This window comes from Cololabis saira, chromosome 8 (assembly GCF_033807715.1).
Source record: "Cololabis saira isolate AMF1-May2022 chromosome 8, fColSai1.1, whole genome shotgun sequence".
NCBI classification, from domain to species: Eukaryota; Metazoa; Chordata; class Actinopteri; order Beloniformes; family Belonidae; genus Cololabis; species Cololabis saira.
Genome location: NC_084594.1, coordinates 17,797,619 through 17,823,192, shown reverse-complemented (window position 1 = coordinate 17,823,192; position 25,574 = coordinate 17,797,619). Strand labels below are relative to the sequence as shown.

The 25,574-nt window shown below is 41.6% G+C and overlaps 2 protein-coding genes across 3 annotated transcripts in view; both read left to right on the top strand.

Moving 5' to 3' along the window:
• The first annotated feature begins 206 nt into the window (after positions 1 to 206).
• On the top strand, positions 207 to 5,329 carry rpl22 (ribosomal protein L22). 2 transcript variants are annotated; one of them, XM_061726954.1, is made up of 4 exons: positions 207 to 291; positions 673 to 783; positions 2,310 to 2,434; positions 5,144 to 5,329. In XM_061726954.1, exons 1-4 carry the CDS (start codon positions 280 to 282, stop codon positions 5,286 to 5,288), a joined length of 393 nt encoding a protein of 130 aa, XP_061582938.1. In that variant the 5' UTR covers positions 207 to 279; the 3' UTR covers positions 5,289 to 5,329. The 2 variants fall into 2 exon arrangements, with proteins under 2 accessions (XP_061582938.1, XP_061582939.1); XM_061726955.1 differs by having other exon boundaries at positions 265 to 291; positions 676 to 783.
• Positions 5,330 to 6,422: 1,093 nt separating this feature from the next.
• Positions 6,423 to 25,574, top strand: part of chd5 (chromodomain helicase DNA binding protein 5) — a 64,414-nt gene continuing 45,262 nt past the window's right edge. The window contains exons 1-3 of the mRNA XM_061726968.1: positions 6,423 to 6,709; positions 18,605 to 18,756; positions 23,439 to 23,654. Of these exons, the coding sequence (XP_061582952.1) occupies positions 6,643 to 6,709; positions 18,605 to 18,756; positions 23,439 to 23,654 (435 nt within the window). The 5' untranslated portion in view covers positions 6,423 to 6,642. The remainder of the gene's footprint in view (positions 6,710 to 18,604; positions 18,757 to 23,438; positions 23,655 to 25,574) is intronic.

Sequence of the window (25,574 nt, the reverse complement as noted above, 5' to 3'; positions counted from 1 at the left end):
ACTCCACCTTTGAACAAGATTAACAGCAAAGTTTTTAATTGGTATTTGGAAATTAGCTGTAGTGTAGTGCTTGAAAAAGGTTTCCCAAGGTAATCCACCACCCAAACTCATTGTTTATTCTCTAAATTACTTAGCAGCTCCCTTTGTTTTCATAGGCAAGTCAGGCAGGTTGATAAATCGACCGCAGATCGATCGATGATTGAGCGATCTATTTCTCGGGCGGGCAGTTTAAGCTCCTGCGCATGCGTCGCCGCTTCCTTTTTGCTGAACGTGTCAGCCATGGCCCCGATCGTGAGTAGTCAAACCACTAAAAAACTGCACATACAAGCCATATGTTACCTTGTATTTTTCCCTGGCGGGTGTTTATGTCTCATGGGGTAAATTAATAGCCCGGCAGGCGGATGTTTAAGCCTCCTCGTTGCATGCGATAACCGCCCCGGTGTAAACCACGCTGAGCTAACAGTGCTAGTATTAGCCAGCATGTGGTGTGTGGACGTCCAGGCAACGTAGTTTAGCTGGTTTAGCTCCAAATCGGCCACATATAGTCTGGGATGCAGATATAAAAGCCAGTTATTCATTGGAAACCTGATGCATCCTGTGGTCCAGTTTAATGTGTTGTTGCAGGTATTGTTGCAGGTTTGAGTTGTGTAACTTCCCCGGTTTGTGTCTCAGAAGAAGCAGGTCTTCAGGAAACAAGGTGGGAAGAGGAAGAAGCAGCTGCTCAAGTTCACCCTGGACTGCACACACCCCGTGGAGGATGGCATCATGGATGCTGCCAACTTTGTAAGTAAAAGTAGATGTGCTCAAACCATACCTGTCAAGTTTGGGGTTTAAAAATAAGGGACATTTTCTGCTGCTTAACCACCACCCCAACCGAGGTCCAGTATCTTACATTTTTAGACAGATTTGCAACAAATCTAAAATATCTGTCAACCACTTACAAACTGCAATTATGTGCTCAGAATTGGATAGTTCTACCTTTGTTGACACTGAAATGCTGTGGACATTCCCATGTAGGTAATTCCTATAATGGAGCCTAAATAAAAACACAAAGAGGAATTAAAGCACATTTATTTATTTTAAATATTCTTCAAGTGAAACATTTACATTTTCTTATGTCATTTTCACTCATGTGGCTCTGTGCTGCTGACCGACATCGGTCCTTCCCCTGTGAGAGACACTAAGGCTATGTACACACGTAGCCGGGTATTTTTAAAACCGAATATTTCCCCCCTCCGTTTATAAAACAATTTGTATCCACATTACATTGTTAAAAAAAAAAAAAAAACCTTCCACACATAACCGAAGATCTGCGTTTTCGACCACATTCATAAGCATTCCAAACCTGTAGATCATCTGTTCTTCGGGCCTCCGCTGCGCAGTTTCCCCGGGAGCGGCGTCTCCTTCTCGGGAAACGAGCCCGAGTCCCCCCAGGTGTCCCGCCACGGAGCTGCCGCGTTAAATCGACACAGCCCTACGCCGTAGGGTACGGAGCGCGTCGCCGCGTACCCTACGGCGTAGGCTCTGTCGGTGTAACGCAGTAAACGGTGGTTAAGGGCAGAGACCATTTATTTAATAAATAGGTTGGAGAACAGATGGTGGATCATCTGTAGTTCTCTAGTAAACAAAGGTCGCACGTTAGACGTTTTGGAGCATAATGTGACGTTCGAAAACGCAAAACTCCAGTTGTCTCTGTCTACATGCATATACATAAACAGAGTTTTCAAAAATCTTCACTTTGCCCAGAGTTTTTTTTAAACATTCGTTTATTTGCGTTTTCATGTGGATGACAGGTCCAAACGTAGGAAAATATCTTCGGTTTAGCAGATACCCGGCTACGTGTGTACGGGGCCTGACATCTCAGTTACACATCTTACAGAACACGTAACTGTAACATTCTGCTCCTCTTTGGGAAAGTAAATTTAATATCCCATTTTTAGAGATATTTACACAGTCTTCTCTTTTTGGGCAGAAATGTCTTCTCTCCAGTTACATACATCCATCTCTGATTTGTTGTTCCGAGTTTGTTCCTGTCGTCACCACTAACCTTGCGAGAACTGCCACCCAGGCTACAGTAGGTGGCAGTTCTCGGGAGGTTAGTGGTAATTCAGTTTAAAAATTATATTATAAAACCTGGAAATTTACGGGAAAATACTAATACGGGAGGACAGCGGGAAAGAGGGGTAGAATACGGTAGTTTCCCGGCCAAAACAGGAAACTTGACAGGTATGGCTCACACACCTTTTCATGCTGCAGCTGAATGGTTTGCTCAGGTGTATTGATCTGTGTGATGCCCTCTGAACTCACAGGAGCAGTTCCTGCAGGAGCGCATCAAAGTCAACGGCAAGGCTGGAAACCTCGGGGGTGGCGTGGTGTCCATCGAGAGGAGCAAGAGCAAAATAGCTGTGAACTCTGAAGTCCCCTTCTCCAAGAGGTACAAAAGGCTAAAGTGTCACTCACACTCATGTATACTAATATAGAGCTGCCATCTTATTGATACCAAAACCAACAGGCTGAATACATGCTGGGTGTTTAATAGTTACCTGTTAAGGAGTCTGGATTCAAACTCTGTTGCCACTAATGGGTTTATATTCACTTAAAATAAATTGGTGACAAACTTTAGAGCTTTTATGTAGTAAAAAGATAGGAGAGTGAGGCTCATCTGCAAGTAAAGTTGCTTTCCTCAACCCAAATTTTGACTAAATATCGTCGTCAACGAACCTTTATCGCCTGTGCAAAACGAGACAAGACGCAATGAAAATGCTGGTCATGTGGCGAAAACGATAATTAAATATACAATGCAATATTGTAGACAATAGGCTAAAATGTAGATTACAAAATAAAAACTGCTAAAATGTGTCTTCATTTTCGTTGACCAAAACGAGAAGAAATGTTCTAACAAAATCCTTAATCTCCATGTTTAAGTAGTTTCCTCTGATTTAGTTCTGCTGCTGGGTGACGTCACGTCCTCAATCCCAGTTGCGGCCCGCGGGGAATCAGATCCAGAAGATGCAGCTGCAGAGTTAGAGGCTGATGCCGTTATCGCAGAGCTCTGGGTTCACGTCAATTAAAAACAAAGTTAAATAGAGAGACGTGGGAATCTTCTTTGGGGCTGGGAGAAGAAGAGACCATCTTGGATAGATAGATAGATAGATAGATAGATAGATAGATAGGCTAAATACAATCTTTGACTAAAACTAGACTAAAATGGTCCTGGACAATTCTGATAAATTCTATCAATTCTGATTCTGATAAAATAAGACTAAAATGCTCAGACTTTTAGTCGACTGAAACTTGACACGACTAAAAGGAGAATGAACGAGACTAAAATGATAGCTTGACCCAAAGACTAGACTAAAATTGAAACAGGCTGATAAAAACAACACTATCTGCAAGTCCACCACAGACATGCAGTATGCTTCGTTTACTGTACTGTTGGTTGTGCAGCGCAGAAAACAAACTGATTGCCACAAGATGATTATCCATTGTGTGAACTGTGCGCTCCACTCTGAAGCTAACTGTTTATAAACCCAGGTATTAAAGTACTGAACTGAATCGGCTGCGCAGTAACACTCTTCTCTATCCTCTCGCCATCCTTGACTCTGCTGTCTCATCACGCCACTTCCAGTTGACATTTGCAGCGTCCATGACTGCGACAAAAAGTCTGAACTCTGAAAATAGTACATCTCCATCTCTTCAAATACATCAGCTGTAGATTTTTAGGACAGTTGTCTTCATGAGATATCACAGGTTTCACGCCGTTAGCCATAAAGATTATTTTAAATGGGAATGCAAATATTTGTTAACAGTAATTATTTGATTGCTGTGTGTTTTTTTTTTTTTATATATATATATATATATATATATATATATATATATATATATATGAACTGATCACAACTAAAATGTGACTGAGTAGACAATACCCTTATTTTTTTCAAATTCATTAATTTTATTCTATTTTTATAAATCAATTCGTACAGGAGAAAGAGAGAGACAGTGTTTCCTGTACTCATATCCACTGCTCACATGACTTGGTGATGAACAAACTTTCATCTGACTAACAGGAGTGTTTTTGTTCCACTAGTCTATCCATGATCAGAGTTTAATCCTCATGTTGCTAATCCACAGCCATCTTTTAATCTTTGGTACGTCTCAAGAGGCTCTGCATCCAACAAAACCGTAATGGACAGTTAGAATGCACCAATGTGACGTGAATCTCCTCGCAGCACAGCGAACAAATGCTACCTGGAGACAATGACCTCATAAAGTCCCCTCTCGCTTATGCAAGACAGAGATGCTGATCCTGCAAAGTTCTTGGACCTGAGGGTCACAAATCTCATGTTTTATTTGTTCTGTTAGTAGGCCTGCAAACATGCACACCTGAATTTTTGTTAGCCTCTGCTCACATTAAATAACAATTCCTTTTTCTAACATCGTAAATAAGACAGAAAACACATAAAGCATCTTACTTTGGGAATATATGTTTTGAGGAATAAGCCTCACTAACGTTTTATATTTTGCACGTAAGAAGTCAAAAACAGGACAAAATGGTTGTACTTTAAAGACTAAGTAAAGAGCAGGATAAGGGGATTGCGAAATTATGGGTATATAGCGATACTGAAACATTTTCAGGTGGGCATTTGTAATGTGACACTGTTTAAGCAGAACGTGACACAAGTTATTTATATAAAGTTTGTCTTAAGTTGTGAAGAATGCCCCTGGCTACTGGGACTCTGTGGACATTTCCTATGGTTTTATGTCATACACAGGTCTTTCAGTATTGTAGTAGATCTGCTGAGGGGGTGTAACACACCCTCACCACCAGAGGGCGACTGTAGCACACAGTCTCAAATGGAGTGCTTTAATGTTTTCTGTCCAGTCACTTGATAATAACCAACCTTGATGTAAGCTACATACCTTTTTAAATAACTCCAGTAAAATTAACTTATCGAGCCTTTTAATATATCGACTTTAAAAATAACCATAAAGAGCCTTAATAACGGATCACATTTATTTAAGCATATTCACGATAAGTGGTGCATTGGATTCATCTTCACGGTAAATGGGTCATGAAAATTAATTACAAATGGACATGTTTATAAAAAGATTTATGCTACCTCACGCCCCTCCTGTCTTGCAGGTACTTGAAGTATCTCACTAAGAAGTATCTGAAGAAGAACAACCTCAGGGACTGGTTGCGGGTTGTGGCTAACACCAAGGAGAGCTACGAGCTGCGCTACTTCCAGATCAACCAGGATGAGGAGGAGGAAGAGGATGAAGATTAAACCAATCTTAATAAACTATCTTCACAAAACAAACCAAAAAATGTTGCCTTTGACTACTTTCATTTCTTTTGCATTTTTATAAGCATGTTTTCACAAGATATTTATAGAGCTTTGATAATGGAGTATATGTATGTATAATATATAATATATATATATATATATGTGTGTGTGTGTTCTATATAAAAGGAAAATAGTTAGAAGACAAAAAAGTTGAGCAGTATGTCTGTAAGATGAGGATGAAGAACATTGCTACAATCAAGTGTACCAGGTGCAATTTTTGCACATTTTGCATGATTGTTGACAAGACTTTGAATTTCTACTGCTTATATGTTATACAATAATACTTATATGTTCTCATACAATAATACAGGCGCTAATCTAAAGCCAAACGCAGTGAGAGCAGGTGCAGCAGGGACACTTGCAGCTCTTGTGTACAGTAAAGCTGCTACCGGTCTGCTCGGCTCTGCGTGTGTGGCAGCCTGTGTTACCGCTTTGGTAACCTTGACAACACATCACTGTGCAGTCAGGACTCCTCGCAGCATCCAGCATCACCGCTGCACTTGTGTGCCTTTTTTTTTTCCTTCCTCTCCCGGATATTCAATGTGGATGAGATTTTAAGGTGTCAAGTCAAAACTGGACTGCAAATGTTCCATGACGCCAGTTTTTTTTTTTTTTTTTTTTTACACCAAAGGAAATATTTATGCCATTTTTCCACCCCCAAAAATATATAAATATATATAGATATCCCTTCAGATTTTCCTTCACATGTAGATGAAAGGTTGAGAGTGAATAGTGAGGAAGCAGGAGAAGTTTCTGTCTCAATTCCTCGGACTTCCCGGCAGAAATGTGCTGGAGACAGACGCGGAAGCGCATCCCTCCCACCCCGCGAGATGCTGCTCGGCGTGGGGGTTTTTTCTTTTTTTTTTTTCTGTGCACACTACTAGTTGAAGCGATAACTAGAAGAGTATGACTAACTAGTAATGAGGGAAATTATGGGATGCATCGTCATGGCAACAGACCAGACGTCACAATCTGGGCATGTGTGTTCCATTTTTGTCTTTCTTATTTTTCAGACTGGAAGACCTGGATAGGGATCAGTGGGGGGAAAGAAAAAAAAAATAGAAGTGGTAATTAATTAATTTATTTATTTATTTTTACACTTTGGAAGAGAAGCCCCATATTCACTGCAGGGAGAAAAAAAAATTAATAAAAAAAAAAATCATTCAAAAAAACTGAACAGAGCAGCGAATACAGTTGTTTTTTTGGGTGAAGAAAGAGACTGGGCTGCGGCGACTGGAGGGTTAACTTTGAGTATTCCCAGCCTAAAAGGGGGTTTGGGGGCTATGAGATAAAGATGCCGGGGTCGCTGAGTAATGAAGACGAGGGACAAGACGACATGGATTTTGAAGACGATATGCCAGGTGAGGGAAGGAGAGGGGGGGTGTCCTTCACAGGCTTTTGCGCCGCTACGCCTTGAATGCGGGGAAAAGGGCTTGTCCTGCGTTCCCGAGACCAAACAGGAGGGAGGAGGGGTGTGGGGGGGTGCAATAAGCAGAGTCATGTCATTTTTTTTTTCCTTCTTCCTTGCACGACCTGGTGTCTTAAGAGGCGTGTTGTTGGATTTTTCCCCCCGTCTGTCATCACGTTCAGCCGGCTTCAGGGGCTCCATGGCACCGCTGCTGCATGCTTTTCTGCAGGCTGCTTTCTTCCACAGGCTGCATGCGTGCGCCAGAGCAAAGAGAGGCTTCGGGTTACCTCAAGTACAAAAACACAAGTTTGGTCAGGAGAGATTTCTGCTGCCTGGCTTTTTGCATGTGCTTTTTTTAACTGGGAATGGCTCGTTTTTGCTGCGCCGGTGCTGGAAGCTGCTCCAAGTTTTTATTTGTCATGTAAATCCTCAGTGCTGCATGGTCACAGAGGTGTGAGAGCCACGTGTGGGCTACAATAAACAGTGTTTCTTCTTTCCTCGGTTAGATCACCTGCAGTCCCTCAGCATGAGGTCGTGCATGGAGGGAAATTATCTCCAGCCCTTGGAGTTGACTATGCTTCATGCACAAAACACCTCTCAACTGTGGTTTTTGTGGCTGCAAAATTCCTGTGTTGCCCCCTAAAGCTCTGATCCACATGTGTTGAAGCCTTGCCTGTTACATTCTGCCCTCAAAAGGGTTAGTTAAGGTTCTCTAATGAACTGCCAAGCACAAAAAAGCTGATGTGGGTTTTTTTTTCCTGGTGTCAGGTGCTGATCCTGAAGCGGCTGATTAGTTGGGGGAATCCTGGGGCTTGTGTTTGGAAGGCACAGGTGCAATCCTCCTACCTGTAATGTTGGATTTGAAGCCTTTGTCAACAAAACCTCCCCATCTGTTCCAACTAAACCCAACAGCCCTTTCGTCATCCAGTGTGTCAGGGTCTGTGTTAATGAGGTGATTTGTTGTGGCATCCCACTGGGCAGTGGAGTAGCTAGACATCCGTTTGTACAGGTCAGACAATTAATTCACAGGTTTTATTTTTTTGTTGAACTCCACAGCTTTCCCTGAGCGTCACATAATTTGATGTGAAAGGGAAAGACTTTAACGATGTGGCTTTTTCATCCCAAAGCAGAAATGATGACTGGTTGTGAAATGGATTGAGCGTAAAAAGAAAACTGACAGTACGAAATTCCATTGCGATGTTTTCTTCAGCGAAAAGGCCTTCACTTATTGTTAATAATTCAGCGTTACATTGATTTGAAAGCATGTATTTCATATTTAACTCCAGATGAAACAAGTTTGTGATTTGGGATGGAGCAGGGAGATTAAAAGGCCTTTAAGAAGGCGTTTGCTTGAAGTTGCACCATATTGGCACCGTTTTGATGCCAACGTCGTGTCAGGCGGGGAGAAATACGTAGAGAAACAGAGGGATGTTGAAGCATTACCTGTGGGTGCCGAGCATCGCCTGAGGTGGAAGGCAATCACAGATGTGTGTCTCGAATAACCCAGTGGTTGGTTAAAATGTGCTTGCGGAAGAAAATGTGATTGTTTATGGGAGGTGGGAGAAGATGGGAGCAGTGTTTTTAACAGACATGTTTTCCTGTCAGTGGAAATATCTTAATCCCGGCTTGATGTAATTATGTGCTGTTTATGTTGGTGGAAGTAGAAAAGCTGGAACAGTATAATCGCTTTATGATGATGCACTATATGGGAAAGGATAAGGGTGTTGAACAAAAAACAATATATGGTACTGTACTGTATAGGGGTATGCAGTGTCTATTTAATGTAAATCTGTTGTTATGATGGTGATGTAGGAAGTGGTTTTGAGATATTTAACCACTATCAACTGGCATCGGAGGCTGAGACAATGTCAAGGATTCAGGTCAGGCATTTTCTCTGCATCAAAATGCATCCATGCAATTAAAGCACAAGAATGTGAAAGGACGTCCTTGGGGTGGGACATCAGACCCGTGAACGCCGTCCTGTCACCGCTCTCGTCTGTTATGACACATGGAGTGGCCTTAGCCCCCTTTGTCTCACTCCAGATGACGACGGCGTCACAGATTGTTGTGTTTTCTGTTTTAATTGCTTTGTTCTTTCATGAAATTGAAAGATTATCATGGGCTTTTGTGTGCCTGCAAATGTTATCCCCAATTGGAAAGGGGTTTATTTTTGGATCCCTCACTCTGAAAGTTGACACATTTTTTTTCTTTCTGCTGCTCGTGATGCTTTTTTTATGTGTGTGTGTGTGTGTGTGTGTGTGTGTGTGTGTGTGTGTGTGTGTGTGTGTGTGTGTGTGTGTATATGCAGATGAGGAGAACAGCATCTCGAGCCATTTTCTTCTGCCTTGTACGGTTCCTGTAAGACATGTGACTGTGATTGTTCTAGTTGGGCTTCGTCGTTTCATTGCTGATGATTTGATTGTCTAATAATAGCATATGGGCATCCTTGTCTGCAGGCATCTCAAGCCTGTGCCTATCAATGACGAGAGGATATCCTATTGTCTTGCTTTCATGATTAGCAGCGCAGGGCAACATTCGTGGTCGTTCCACACAAGGGGCACCACAGAAAGGATTAATGTGCTGTCCAGTTCTTTTCTTTTCCCCCAGTTGGTACTCATTCATGAAACTAATTCCCTTTGAATGGGTCATTCTGGTGGCCAGGCCCCTGCAGGAAGGTCATAAGTGTGTCTGTGTCATATGTCCTGAGTTTTTAGAGAGCTCGTCTTGCCAGGCGGAGCTTTAATTGTATTTCTACAGGAATCCGGTGCCAGACCTCCCTCTGTCACATGACTGAGCTACCTCCTCTCCTGCCAACACCTGGCACAGCCACGTCTGCAAGCCCAAGTCTTTCCCCCGACGGTGTTCCCTACAGAGACTTCACAGACCATTTACTGCAAGCAGGGTTCAGCTTAGAAGACAGTGGAGGTGCTGAAAGTACTTTTTTTTTTCCAAGAGCACTGCTGCAAACTCCTTTCTTATGATAAAAATAATAATCGAGCATTTGATCAAGCTACTTTTTTTTTTTAAGACGACACCTACAGGCATGTCATACTTACAAGTGAATAGATCTTTTCAGTGAATCTTTCACATTTGCATTTATATATACATATAATACAACCCAATTCTAAAGAAAAAAAACCATAGCAACCATAGCTAAAGGTTGAATGTGAGGTATGAAAGAATTTCATGAAAAATATTTGCAAACATTTTTAATTTGATGGCCGCAACACATCTCAAAAAGTTGGAGTATTGTCAACAAAAGGCTGAAAAAGTATGTTGGGGAATATATTGCTATGAATTAGATCCACTGGCAACATCTCAGTGGCATGATTTGGGTAAAACCAAAACCTGCAGAATCACTTAATAGTAATGTTCAGGTTTACTAATCTGTATATAAAACAGAGTCTAAAAGCGTGTTAATCAACTTGAAATTGCTATGACAATGATTGCAAAGACTTTGTACAGTATATCAGATATTTTATAGGATGTAATATAATGAAAGATTCTGAAAAAAACCTGACAAATCTGGAGAAATCTCTCAATACACGAGACAAGGCCAAAGAATAATGTTGGATTCCCATGATCTGCAGCGGCAGCACTGCATTAAATAAAAATGACATAATTCTGTAATGGAAATTGCTCAGTGGGCAAAGGTACGCTTCTGGAAATTACTGTCGAAGAACTCAGCTCATCATCACATCCACTAATGCAGGTAAAAGCTCCGTCAAGCAAAGAAGAGGTCATATGTGCATATGATCCAGAAAAACTACGGTCCTTTCTGGGCCAAAGCTTATTTAAGATGGACTGAGGCAAAGTAGAAAACTGTTCTGTGGTCACAAAAAAATATCCAAAATTGAAATTCTTTTTGGAAACTATGGACACCTTATCCTCCAGCCTAAAGAGGATAGAGAGCATCCGGCTTGGTATTAGCATTCACTTCGAATGCCTTCATATCTGATGGTATCAGGATGCATTAGTGCCCATGCAATAAGCAGCTTTGATATGTGAAAGGGGGAAAAAAATCAATACTGAATGGCATTCAGAGAAAACATGTGCTCCCATTAAGACAATGACCTTTTCATGAATGGCCTGAAACATCCCATAGTCCAGCCATAACAGAAGCCTGGCTTTGTTTCAGAGGAGTCTGGGTGGCGAACTAGCTTACCTGCAGATCCAGATCTTTCACCGAAATAAAATATGTGATACATCACGGAAGAAAAAAGAAGTATCTGCACGCTGACCCAAATGTTATACTGTAATACATGCAGAATGCGGTTTTGGAGTCTCTTTTTCACAACAAGCAGGGACTTTCCTTAAAAAAAAAAAAAGTAAAAAAAGCAAAATAAAAAAGTAAAAGAGAAAAGAAAATCTGGAAAGGCAACATATGTTGATCCAAAACTTGTCTATTGTTAAGCATGAAAGACTACAACAGATGTGCAAGTTACCCATGCCATGTGCTGTAATGCAGCCCTTTATTATGGGATACCGGCATTTGAACCGTGTGTAGATAATAAGCCAGATGTTCCTTCACCCACAGGATGTACCCTCTGTTGTTTCTGAAATGATTTTTATTTTGAATTCACAGTAACAGTTTTCCTAATCATCCCGGTCTATTTTCGAAACTGTCTGTTTTTTTTTTAAATAAAAAGAATCAACATTTTTCTTTGTTGTTCTAAAAGTTAGCACAGGAAGGTACAACCTCAAAACTGCCTTGCAACTTCTTGTTTTGAGTCGCCAGGTAAAGAAGCAGCAACAAGTAAGATATTGGACAGAGCTAGCTATCTAGCATTAGCATTACGCTGGAAAATCCCACTATGAAAACTGTGGAATGTTTCTAAAAATTACACAAGCAGCCTAATTAAGCATTTAAGGAGCCCTTTAATGTCAAAGGAAAAAGAAAACTGTAGAATTCATTGTTCCAGATGACCAGCTTCTGATGGCCTCTGAATATCTTGGATTGCTTTATTTAATAGTTATCATGTATTTCATGTTAAGTCTAAAAAAACAATTGTTTAATTTGCCTTTTCTTTTAAATAACACTGGTTCAGTCGATACCCAAAGACCAGGTCTTGGAGCAGGTGCGATGTAAAAGAGGTACAAGATTAAAAAAATAAAACTGCAAGTTCAACACACATCAGTGTCAGATTGCACCACCCGCTACTGTTTGAGCTAAAATGGACTTCATGAAAGACAACTGAGGACGACTTCGAAGTAAAACTGAAAATTGTCAATATGCATATAGACAAGCCAGAAAGCTTTTGGGAGCATTCCCTTTAGACAGATGAGACAAAAAAAAGGAGCTTTTTAGCAAGTTGCATCGACTGTAGCGACTGTGAAACATGGAGGAGGCTCGGTTATGTTCTGTTACAGGATCAGTTGAATCTGTGCAGGTGCAATAAAATCTGAAGATCATCAAGGCATTCTGAAGACAAATGTGCTGCTCAGCGTCAGGAAGCTTGGTCTCAGTCGCAGGTCACAGGTCCTCCAACATTAAAATGACTCAAACACAGGTAAAGAATACCCCAAGAATGACGAAGAACGAAACACAAGGCTATTCAGAAGTGTCCTTCTATGAGTCCTCATCTAAAACCTGTTGAACATCTGTAGTAAAGCGATATCCAATAGTCACTCGTCAATTTTCAGGAAAAACATGATTTATTATTGCCAATTTAAAGTGATTTCAGTTACTTTTGTTTTTTTTTTCTTTCTTTAATGGGAGGGCACCAACAAAGTGGTCCCTGTGTTTACCCAATTTTCAGAATTACTAATAACTGTTGCACAAAACCTTTGAGCTGAAAGATGCTGTACTCTCTTTTCCAAATGACTGAAAGTAGTGGCATCAAAATTAGAAACAAAAATAAATGGGTTGTCGCAATTATTTATGGTTAACATCCACCTAAATTTTTATATTTGTATGTTTTGCAATATGTCGACCAAATTTCATGAAGATAAATCTGAAGATTGCCTGATTCGGTACGGTTCATCTTCCGAGGTCCATTGTTTTTTTGGATGTGGACCTCATTTATTTGCTGTCTTTTTGGTTATTTTCCACATTACAGAGGTTAAACAACCTTTAAAAGCTAACAGTGCCATCTTCAGAGCCTCGGCCATAGCATGGCTCTAAGGATCTTTGTTCTGTCAGCTCTGAGTAAATTTGGTGCTTCTGACTAAATCACTTAGGCCGTACACAAGTAATACTGTGTCAACACTGTCAAATCTGAGTGATTTATTGTACAGGAAGCAGAGCAAAGAACACACACTCTGGCAACATCTGGTGTATCTAATCACTGATGTGTGGTCAGCTTGTCATTCATCTTTCTCTCGTGGAGGAAAAATAAAAATTTCTGCAGAGTGATGGACTGCGTGCTTTGTGTAATCCAGAGCTGTCTCCATGCTGCATCTGAGCCATGTCATCATCTGGGCATCTAAGAGAGATGTAAGGCTTGTGTTTCTGCCTTCATATCTCGCCTGGCAGGCAGCTAACACACATCTGAGACATGAAAGAGGTCCCTGTTTGAGATACTGAATATACAAACTCCAGGCTCTATTTAGAATGAAACAAAATGATGCAACGAGTGAAAACATGCGAACATGTGAAACGCAGAACAAATGAAAAGCCAGAGACAACGCGCGATTAAATATTAAAGTAATAAGGCAGTTTTAAAGTGGCCATATTGTGCTCGTTTTCAGTCATCTAATTTTAATCTCCAGCACCAAAAGAATAGCTTTGCATCCAGTGCAGCTCCAGAGGTCTGTAGTTATTTCTGAATGACAGAGGCTGAGTATCACAAGGCTAAAAATGAGCAGATTTGGCTTCTTCTTTGATTTGTTGAGTTCCTGGAGGCTCGCCGACGGGCAGAGCTAATGGCTCGTTTTCGCGCGCATACCTGCTGCTGGCCATATAATCACTACTATATAGATACTAAGTTCTGCACATTTACCGTAAATGACCTCAGAAGAAAGTGAATCGGAATATGGAGTCACGCCGCGAGACGGACAACAAAGGTTACAGCTGGAAATCTGGGAATTACTAGCAGAGCCACCAGGATGGCGTGAACATCTACTTTTGACGTATCAGCTGGAATGTACAGTAGCAGGTCTTGACTGACCCTGCTTGGACAACATAACCATAGAAAGAAGTGGCCCATGTAATGATGTCACAATGAGCCAAAATATTTGAAAAACAAGTATTTAACCAGGGGCGTCAATTGGGTATGGCAAGGTATGGCAGCCGCCACACCTTGGCTTCAAGGGAAAATGTAAATGTTTGTTTTTTTAATACATTTATGGAATTACTCTGTCTATTTGTATTGATTATTCTATTACTTAATACATATAGAATAACTACAAATGCAAATCAGAACAACATGATCGATTTCACTAGTGCACACACTGTAAAAACTAAAAATCTTAACAAGAATATTTATCTTATTTCGAGTTAAAATGTCAAATTTTTAGTAAAAAAAAAATCTCATTACATTTAAGACAAGACTCAAAAACAACAGTTTTCACCTGTTTCAAGTAGATTTTCACTTGAAATAAGTGGAAAAATCTGCCAGTGGAACAAGATTGTTTTGCTTGTAATGAGAAGATAAATCTTGTCCCACTGGCAGATTTTTCTACTTATTTCAAGTGAAAATTTACTTGAAACAGGTGAAAATGGTCAAATAACAAGTTATTTTTCTGGTGATGACTCTTGTTTTAAGTGTAATGAGATTTTTTGACTAAAAATGAGACATTTTAACTAGAAATAAGACAAATATTTCTTTCTTTTGACTTTTTGCAGTGAGCGAGACTGCATTTGAAAAAGTTCAAATTTTCTTGACCACACAGATAAGTTACATAGCAGACTTCTGTGATGAGTATTTGCTGGACGTGTTGATTGATACTCTAGTGAAGTTCTGTGACTCGTAACCTTGCCATACCTTAGCTTCCACTGAATTGACACCACTGTATTTAACTACTACGAGGTACATTTACAACATTTTTACAGCCTCTAGTTTCATCTAAGGTGGTAATTCTGTACTGTAGATGAAAAAGAACGCCTCTGAACACAGTAGATGAAACAGGAAAGGTGGGAAAGCATAATATGGCCAGTTTAAATATTTCCAGAGATCACTTATCCAAAATATCGGTCACATAAAGCACAAGTCACCCCACTTAGCGCCACCGATGTGGTAACTCATTTCATCCAGTAGCCAGAGGCTACATAATGAGCCTGACACCGGCTTTGATTAAAGCTTTGAAATCACAGAAGTGTACGCGTGTTGGTGGAGTGGCTCCTGTGAGCTCCGCTGAGTAACGATAAGTGGCTGGCGAGGTCGGGGCGTCTGCTGCGCAGGAATCCCTGCTCTCCAGTCTCTCACTCCAGCTACCCAGGGGAGTGGTAGGCTGCAGGGCCAAGAGTTGGCTGATTGACTCTGATACATGTGCTGCATATTACATGCCCTCCAGTTTGTCAGTGTGAGACAGGGAGAGAGGGAGATGTGGGCAGATAGATAGACTGGAGGAGACAGTGAGACAGTCAGAGATAAAGAGTGTGAACGCGATCAGATCCAGCTTCACAGGCCTGTTGCATCCCCCCCCCCCCGTGTGTCTCTCTGTGTGTCTCTTTGCGGTGATGTGTTGTTTGGGACTGTCTCTCTTACTTACTCCTCTGTGACCCGCTATGGCATTAGTGAAGTCTGCTGCGCTCAGCAGTCGACACGTTTGTTCACAGCAGCTGTGAGACTGTACAGCTGACAACCCGCAGCTGGTCGCTTTAGTCCCAGCAAGCAGTAAAAGAAGAAGAAAAGCACGGTGTAGCTCAGGGGTCCTCCTGGGAGGTACCATTTAACGGCAGGGCAGGCGCTCCATTTATTTGTGTTTCGACAATTAAAGTTGATCCAAACTCAGCGATGTGTGATTACGAGGCTTGGTTGGCTCTGTGCTCCCGCTGGCCTGACATTGATTGATCATATTTATTTTCCAAACAGGTGGACTGACTTTTCCATGTGCCGTGTTTTCCCGGTGTTTCCAAGAAACAAAGGGCACTGTGTTATATTTAAGGAATTGTAATTAATTGTAAAAAAAACTAAACATAAGGATTTTAGCTTTCAAAGATTCAAAGATATTGGAGATATATCTGTATGCCGGGTACACTTCAATTAAATTCAGACAAGACAGAAGCCCTTATAGTCGCTCCTGAAAATCATATCCCAAACATAAAACAATATATGGGGTCTTTAAGTGCCTGTGCTCAGCATAAGCTAAGAAACTTAGGTGTCATCTTGGACCAATCTCTGTCACTCGACAATCATGTCAGTCATCTTGTGAGTTCATGCTTTTTTCCAATTAAGGAATATAGCTAAATTAAGATCCGTGGTTACCAAGGTTGAGATGGAGATGGTTGTTCATGCTTTTATTTCTTCTCGCTTAGATTATTGTAATTCTCTTTTTACCTGTTTAAATCAGACCTCCTTAAATCGTCTCCAAACTGTCCAGAATGCAGCAGCCCGGCTTTTAACTAGTAGTAGTAAGAGAACACACATCACTCCAATTTTATCCTCTCTTCACTGGCTTCCCATTAAATTTCGCATCAATTTTAAAATACTGGTGCTAACTTTCAGAGCTTTGCATGGCCAAACACCACAATACATCGCTGACCTCCTCCTACCTTATGCGCCAAATCGGGCTCTTAGATCAGCACACCAATCGTTACTGTCTGTCCCTCAAACCCATTATAAATCCAGAGGTGACCGTGCTTTTCAAGCTGTTGCGCCAAAATTATGGAATGCTCTCCCTTCACAACTGCGTTTTCTAGAATCATGTGAAGGCTTTATGAAGCAGCTGAAAACGTTTTTATTCAGACAGGCTTTTGGTTAACCGTTCATTTATTGTGTCTCTGCGTTGCTGCTATGTTTTTAATGTGCGTTGCGACTATGTTTTTAACATGCCAGCCCAGTGCTGTTTTCTGTACCTTGTTAATTTTATCTAGGTTTTTATATATATGTATACTATTGGTATCTTTCCTTTTAATCTCTTTTAATTTGTGTGCCTTCTTTTAATGTAAAGCACTTTGTGATTTTATATCTGTGAAAGGTGCTATATAAATAAACTTTACTTACTTACTTACTTACTTTACTTACACGGCTGAGATATAGCATGAAATGGGCAGTAAATTCAAGTGACTCTGTTTTCAAACATTCTGATAAGGAAACTGTCACATGGCTCAGGAATGTTGTAAAATTTGAACCATACGCTCAGTGCAGATGCATTTATACTTTATAACTCTAAATTTATAATTTGCACAGCCCTGAACACAGATACAGCTTGTGACATGGTTTCCAAAGTTTCTAACAGTGTCAAGGCCACAAGAAGGGAAAAAAAGGAAGAGGAAGCTACGAAGAGCAATCTGAGGAGATGAAATTACAGAAAATACTGTAGAAATAAGATTCCGAGACACTTCCAAAACCTCTAGGTGTGAGGTAATTTAAAATAGACCGGGATGAAGTGGAAAACTGTTACTGTTGTCTGATGAATTCAGAATAAAAATCATTTCAGAAACAACAGAGGGTATGTCCTGTGGGTGAAGGAACAGTGGGAACATCTGGCTTATTATCTACACACGGTTCAAACGCCGGTATCCCATAATAAAGGGCTGCATTACAGCACATGGCACGGGTAACTTGCACATCTGTTGAAAGTCATTCATGCTTAACAATAAACAAGTTTTGGATCAACATATGTTGCCTTTCCAGATTTTCTTTTCTCTTTTACTTTTTTCTTTGGCTTTTTTTTTACATTTTTTTTAAGGAAAGGAAAGTCCCTGCTTGTTGTGAAAAAGAGGCTCCAAAGCCGCGTTCTGCATGTATTACAGTAACATTTGGGAGCCAAACTGGTCCGGCTGCATCACTGTCAACATTTGGTGCATCGTGAAACAAGAGAATATAACGAAGGAAGTCTCAAACTGTTGAGCAGGATAAGTCTTATATAAAGAGAAGGCAAACATTTGACTAATCCAGCTACACTCGCAGAGAGTTGGTAAAACAGGGGTGATGCCACTTTAGAAGTCAAGATGCAATATTTTCAGAATACACTGGTGACATCAATCAAATTATAACTGAGCATATTTTAAGCTAAAACAAGAATCTCTTTGTATTGACACTCTGATATGTTGCCTTTGTACTATTATTAAACAAATATGAGGTTTAAACAATTTGCAAAGTATGGGTTCCATCTTTAGTCACACTTTAAAGAGTATCTTTAAATAGCAACTTGTGGACAAGTTAATACAGGCTCATGAATATTTTTCTCATTGATGAATGTTTTTCAGTCTTTTTTATCCTTTTTTTGTGTGTATTATGAAACAGTTTATCCATGTTCCTCCTTTAAAAAAAAAAAAGTATTAATTTAACCTATTTTATAACCAAAATGGTCAACCGCGGGTCAGTGGGCAGAGCCCGCCGCCCTGAAACTGGGAGGTTTGTGGCGCAGTACGGATAAATAGTGAGGTTGTGTTTGGAAAGGCATCTGCTGCAAAAGTTAGGCCAAATCAATAAGCAGAACATGATGGTCTGCTTTTTTGGCAACCTCAAAAGAGAAGAAAAAAAGCCAAGAGAAGTTGCTTTTCCAAAAGCCAAAATGTGTCAAAGTAATAGTGATACTCCAAATACTGACCGTTCCTGAACTTTAAAAACATGTCGTTTTTATGCAAAGTAGAATGGAGAAATGAAATAAGTGGTTAAAGCTGCGCAGCGTGGAAGCCGAGTCAAGACTCCATGGGATTGGGCAAAAGTGTTTCATCTATTGCATATTGCTTAGTAAATAGTTTTCTAAAGCCTGTAATGTGCTTCTCTCGGTGTCCTAGATGAAGATGATGAAGGTGAGCGCAATACCGTACCCTTCACGCCACTCTCCAGCTTCTTCGCTGACGAAGACTCCCTCAAGCAGGAAAAGAAGAAGAAGCCCAAAAAGATGAAAGAAGGGAAAATATCCAAAGTTAAAAAAAGGAAAAAAGAGGTAAGACTCCATTCATGCTCAGCCTTTCAAGCAGCCGTGACCCCTTGATGAGACGGCCGTGCAGGAAATTTGGCTCAATCTTCAGGCGGATCAAAGGTGTGCTTTGGCCGCTGGAGCGCCTCCGCGGTCTAAACGAGGGGCAGCGACGGCCTCGTGCCTCGGGGGTGTTGGCTGCAGCTACAGCCAGGGTAAGCTGTGGGCACTGACTGCCAGTTTAGGGTGTGGATTTGTGCCCACAGTGCTGGTGCCGATGGCACGGACCGTGGGTCGCAGGGACAACAGTTGAGCCAAGCTAACAGAAGGAATGGGAGGTGTGACAAAGCCGTCTCAGTAGCAGAGCTGTTCTAGCTTTCATGCTTTAAACGTTCAGAGGTCAGAGTTGACCCAGGTATTAATATCAGTCAATACAAACTGACGTATATGCTTTGTAGTGTACTCTCTGTTCATGAAAGTTTGAGGAGGTTTTGAAAGATAATATCAATAAATGAAAGAACACAATGGCGTGTGGTTGGTAGGATGCTTTGGATAGCTGATTTTGAGTTTGAGTTTGAGTTTGAGTTTATTTTATTTATAACAGGGACAATACATATTAATGAACATATACATGTAAATATGCAAGATTATAGCCAACGGCTAATTTTCATCTTTAGTCCCTTCGGCAGGTTAATGTCAACAACATAAAATAATAAAATCAATAAAACAACAGTAACGACAAGTAGAACAGTTAGCTTCCATGGCCAGTAGGCAGGAGGAGCAATTACAAGAGAGAAAACGTGTCCTTAAAAATACAATAGGACAGAAAAGGAAAAGAAAAGCAAAAACAATGAAAAGTATAGTGGATCATGAAACATACATGCCAAGGGTCGGGGGACCATACGAATTTCAGTAATATTAAATGCTAAAATTAGATATCAAAGGGCTGATTAAAGTGCAGAGTGCTGTTAGCTGTTTTTATGATATTTATCTGAAGAAGTTTATGTCTTACGATTAAAGTTGCTTTTGTCAATGAAAATTATGACTAAATATCGTCAATGAACCTCATTACCTGAGGAAAACGAGACGAGACGCAACGAAAATAATGGTCATGTGACGATAACGATAATTAAATATATAATGCAATATTGTAGACGAATAAAAACAAGACTAAAATGTAGATTGCAAAATAAAAACTCTGCTAAAATGTTTTCATTTACGTTGACCAAAACGAGACGAAATGTTCTAACAAAGATCCTTAATCTCCATATTTTAAGTAGTTTCCTCTGGTTTAGTTCTGCTGCTGGGTGACGTTAGTCCTGAATCCCAGTCGCGGCTCTCTGGGAATCAGATCCAGAAGATGCAGCTGCAGGTTAGAGGCTGATGCCGTTAACGCAGAGCTCCAGGTTCACGTCAATTTTTTTATTTATTTATTTTTTCTTTTAATTCACGTCAATTAAAAACAAAGTTACATAGAGAAAAGGGCTGATGGCCAGCCACGTGGGGATCTTCTCTGGGGCTGGGAGAAGAAGAAGAACCATCTTTGGATACACTTTCCTACAATAGACGTGGAAAAGAAAACCCAATGTGTCGTCGAAAAAGAAAAAGATGGGGAGAAATGCGGGAAAATAAATATGTTGTAAACTCAAATTAGAGTTTTCTGTATCTGGAATGAATGTATTCTATAAGTCTATAAGGTAACAATAAGATAATAATAAGATAACCTTGTTTGAATTGTAAAATGGGTTTGGCTAAATACAATCTTTGACTAAAATAAGACTAACATGCTCAGACTTTTAGTCGACTGAAACTTGACACGACTAAAAGTAGTATGAACGTGACTAAAACTAATAAACACTAAACTGATAGCTTGACCCAAAGACTAGACTAAGACTAAAATTGAAACAGGCTGACAAAAACAACACCACTTATGACATGCTTGCATCACACGTTGTGTATCCGCACATGACCCGCCATTAAAATCGATTAGACGCGCTTTCAGGGCCACCGTACGAGTACCAGTATCTTGTGAAGTGATCTCCATCGACTGTCACTTTCCAAGCGCAGAAGCCCAGTAATTACAGTAATCTACCGTTTTGCCAGTATTTTCTCCTCTCGTGCTGGCAGCAGTGGCGTCAGCGGTGTCAGCGACTGCTGCCAGCAGCGCTGTGTGGAGCTCGGCCCGGCCCCGGCCACCGCCGCCACGCCACCCGGCCCTTTGGCTGCTTCTGGTGAACGCAGACGGAGGGGGCGGTGTGGGGTTGTGGGGTCTCTCATTTCTTCTTCCCCCTTCTCTTCTTCAGCCCTCACAAGGCTTTCCCTGTCAGTGATCTTTCTCTCTGTCTCGTCTAGCGTTTCGGAGCCACCGCTGTTGCTGTAATTCACTTCCAATTGCTCCCCAAAGGTTTCTGTCAGACACGGGTGCAGAAGTCAATTGGAGTCAGAAACTGTCAGTGGTGCATCCCAGTCCGAGGTCAACGCTGCTGGCGGGGGGAACGGGAGGCGGGCAGGAGTCTGCTGCTCTCGCTCCCTGTCTCTCATCAGCCGTTAAACAAAGTGACTTCCAGGGAATCTGGCTTGATGGAAAACAGTTAATTGTATTGGCAAAAGAAGAGGCTGCAGTTCCGACGCTGTAAAACCTCCATGAAGCAGTATCACAGCTTCTAGCGGCTCGCAGCAGTTTGCAGCGATACAGTCACTCTTAGATGGCCGTCAGTCCTTTTTTTATAAGTTCACCACCCTCTCCCGGATTGTGAGTCAACAAAGAGCTGTTTGTGACTTCTGGGAAAATGATGCAGTTATTTTGAAACCATGAATAGTTTTTTTTTGTTGTTTTTCTTCTTCTGTTGAGATGCTTTTATTGAACATGCACATCTTCTTTCATTTTATGTTTTCTGTGGCATTCACTGCAATCCCCCTTAGGCAGAAACATCATGGGGAAGCCTTTAATTTGATTACCTTATCAGCGCTTATCGGATTTTCTTCCCTCTGAAAGTAGAGGCACCCTCTTGCTGCGGTGCTGTTGTATCCTCTTTTCTTCTATTATATGTGTTTAACATTGAACTCTGGGCCACCGCGAGGTTGTTGCTCAGTTCTGCTCTGTCCTTGCGGTTGCTCTCAGCAGCAGTTCTGCTTCTTTACTTCTCCCACCTCCATCTCCACCCCCATCCCCCATCCACAGGCTTCTATGTACTTTGTCTCTCTCTCTCTCTCACTCTCTCTCTCTCCCTCTCTGTCTCTCTCTCTCTCTTGCTTTCTCTTCTTCTTATGCATAAATGAGATTTGTCTAGACGGGTGCTGGAGCACCGGCTCTGCAACCACAGGACTCTGCATAACAAGCTCGTTATGCAAACGTGTCTGATTGGATGGCGCCGTTCCACTGGCTGCCACTCTGATAGAGTGTGTGTGTGTGTGTGTGTGTGTGTGTGTGTGTGTGTGTGTGTGTGTGTGTGTGTGTGTGTGTGTGTGTGTGTGTGTGTGTGTGTGTGTGTGGGTGTGTGTGTCTGTGTGTGTGTGTGTGTCTGCGTGTGTGTGTGTGTGATGTGATAGAAAAAGAGAGTGAAAGAGGAAAAGGGATGAGTTAAGAGATAAACTGAGAGAAAATAATCGGGTGGAGGGGTAAGGGAGAGGAGCTCGGAGATGTGAAGGAGAGAAAGTGAGAGGAGGACGAGGGGGGGGGGGGGTGAAAAGAGAATGAGAGAGAGAGAGAGAGAGAGACACACTGCTAAGATTCGGTCACCATGGCAACACAGCCAGGCTGCTGGTAGGGTTGGCGGGCGCTGCGGCAACGTGAGCCTTTCTACTGCACTACAGAGCAAAACGCCTGCAAGTCTCTTCATGGAGCCACACAGGCCTGCTGAGCAACAGGCAGCAAGCCTGTGTACACACTCACACACACACACACATGTGCACACACATGTTCAGTCACTCACACATACTACAAACATACTGTACATCAGAAACATTTTAAAAGAAAAGAAAAACATAAACATACTACATGAACATGGACATGGACATGAACACAACCGTGCATTTCAAGACATGCAATGCTCCAAGTATGTGGGCTTGGATCGAAAAACACACCCCATTCAGAAACACATCCACAAATAAAAAATGTAATCTGCATGCTGGCGCACAGCGACTACACACAAACGCACAACTAATTAGGTGAGAAGTGGATGAGGAAAGAAACAGCAGTCACTTTCCCCCGTCCTCTGTGTTGCACACACACACACACACACGCACAATATAAGCAACCTCCAGTGAATTTGTTCGTATGAAACACTCCTGATCACACAAACAACACCTGTTAACTGTTAAAACTGTACAGCCCTCCAGATGTCCCATATTAAACAGGCAGCACGCAGCTCAGTGTGTGATTGGTTGCACTCGCTGAACTGGTCTGTTGCTTGCTTTTATTTTACTGTGAGAATGGAAGGTGTATCGTTGAACGCGTTATTGGCTTTTGAATTAAGATCTTTATATTCTAAAATCTTTAGTATTTAAATTTTATGTACAATGTCTATATGACTTAATTCAGACGTATTTGCAGCTCTGAAGATTATCAGTCATACATTTTTCTATTTGGTGCAGAATGAAAAGAATACAAATGAATACCATGTGAATCCAAGCTCTCGTCACTGATCATTAGTACTTTACTCATTTGTGCCCATTAAAAGTGTTTTTTACGTCTCTGTCGAATGACCCAGGGACTACAGACGAGAGTGGACAGTGACCTGGAAGAGACGTCAGAGGTAGAGGAGGAACAGGGGCGTTTGGAAATGTGCTCTGAGAGTGAGAGCAGCGCTTATGGCTCCACAAAAAAGAAGAAGAAGAAACCGAGGGAAAAGAAAGAGAAGAAGCCCAGGAAGAAGAAGAGAGATGGCGAAGACGACGAAGACGACGACGACGACGGTAACATGAAAGTAAGTCGACGGTCACGATGCTCCCATCCTGTACATCACATATTGTAGTCCCATGGTTATGAATTTTAAATTAAGTTTTGTTGGAGGTGGGAGATGTTTTGGACATGTCCCAGAGGCAGACCCCGGACATGTCTTGACTCAGGACATGTCCCCGAGCAGACCCAGGACATACTGGAGAGGTTACATTCCCAACTGGCCTGGGATCCCCCAAGTGTCCTCCTGGAGGGGCAGGAGGAGGGAGCTTGGAGAACGATGTCTGGTCCTTTTAATAGAAGTTAATGGACGGATGGATGGACGGATGGATGGATGGATGGATGGATGGATGGATGGATGAATGGATGAATGGATGGATGGATGAATGGATGGATGAAAGGATAAATGGATGGATGGATGGTTTTATTGGATGCATATATGAACGTTCAGTGCCAAGACTTTTTTTTTTATTTCAGCATTGCCTGTGATAATGAATGGCAATTTAGAATTGACATAAATTTAGCACGGTGGCTTATGCTGCGTTCCATTTACCTCGGAAGTTGGAACTCGGAACTGGGAATGATGTCACAGCCGAGTTATCAGCGTTCCAGTTACAAAGTAGGTAAACAAGTTTGTAGTTCGCATATACCACATGAAAAATGTAAATTACACTATAGCAGCATATATATGCCGAACAATACTTGTATACGACTGATTTAGTGTGACCAAAACTAGAATGAAGTGCTACAAATTTTTACAGAGCTCTCTTCTACTGTTTACAACCGGGGCAGCCATCTTGGAATGTGAACTCGGGGGTGGTGAAGACTCTCCCACTTTCCCAGTGGGAAATCCCACTTCGAGGGGCGTTCCAGTTGAAAATTCCGACTGGGAACTGGGAAATCCCCACTTCCGAGGACAAATGGAACGCGGCATTAGTGGTTAGCACTGTTGCCTCACAGCAAGAAGGTCCCCAGTTCGACTCCCAGGCCTGGCAGGGATCTTTCTGTGTGGAGTTTGCATGTTCTCCCCGTGCTTGCGTGGGTTTCCTCCGGGTACTCCGGTTTCCTCCCACAGTCCAAAAACATGCATGCTAGGTAAATTGATCATTCTAAATTGCCCGTGTGAGTGTGAGTGTGTCTGGTTGTGTGTATGTATGTGGCCCTACGATGGACTGGCGACCTGTCCAGGGTGTAACCCCTGCCTCTCGCCTGAAAATAGCTGGGATAGGCTCCAGCAGACCCCCGTGACCCTGCAAAGGATAAAGCGGGTATAGATAATGGATGGATGGATGGATAAATTTAATTGTACATTTACATACTACATTTAAACTCAGTAATTTCTCCAAAGCGACTCACTTCAGCTTGAACATCATCCAAGCTGCAGTGCAAGAGCAAACCCTGGCATACGTATTAGTGCTCTATCATTTTAAAGCAATTTCAATTACACTACAGGTGGGACATGTACAGAAGCAACAATGATGTATATATTAGACCTGTTAGTGTGCTTGAGGTGTCAGGGAGACAAGACGTTCATGGCAGCTATGTAGCTTGAAGGTAGCGCATCGTTTCCTTGATCTGAAAGCAGCTTCTTCCACCGTCATGGAAATGACAAGAGTCTGGACTGGGATTCTCTTGTGTGTCAGAATCAACGTTTGCAAACTCAGTACGTTTTGGACGTAGTAAATTCAGTCTAATTCTGGCAATTATGGGTATTAGTGTGTGTCCCTTTTTGGTTCATACAAAAACCAGATGTACCTCCAGTATTTTTTCCGTATGGACGTCACCATGCCTAGAGAGAGAGATCTGCAAGTATGGTGGCAATGCAAGTTTATTTCTATGGCACAATTCCACAACAAGGGGGTTCACAGTGCTTTACAAATACATTAAAACATAAATAAAAAACAAGATTTAAACAAACAAACAATATAATTTGCAACATAATAATTTA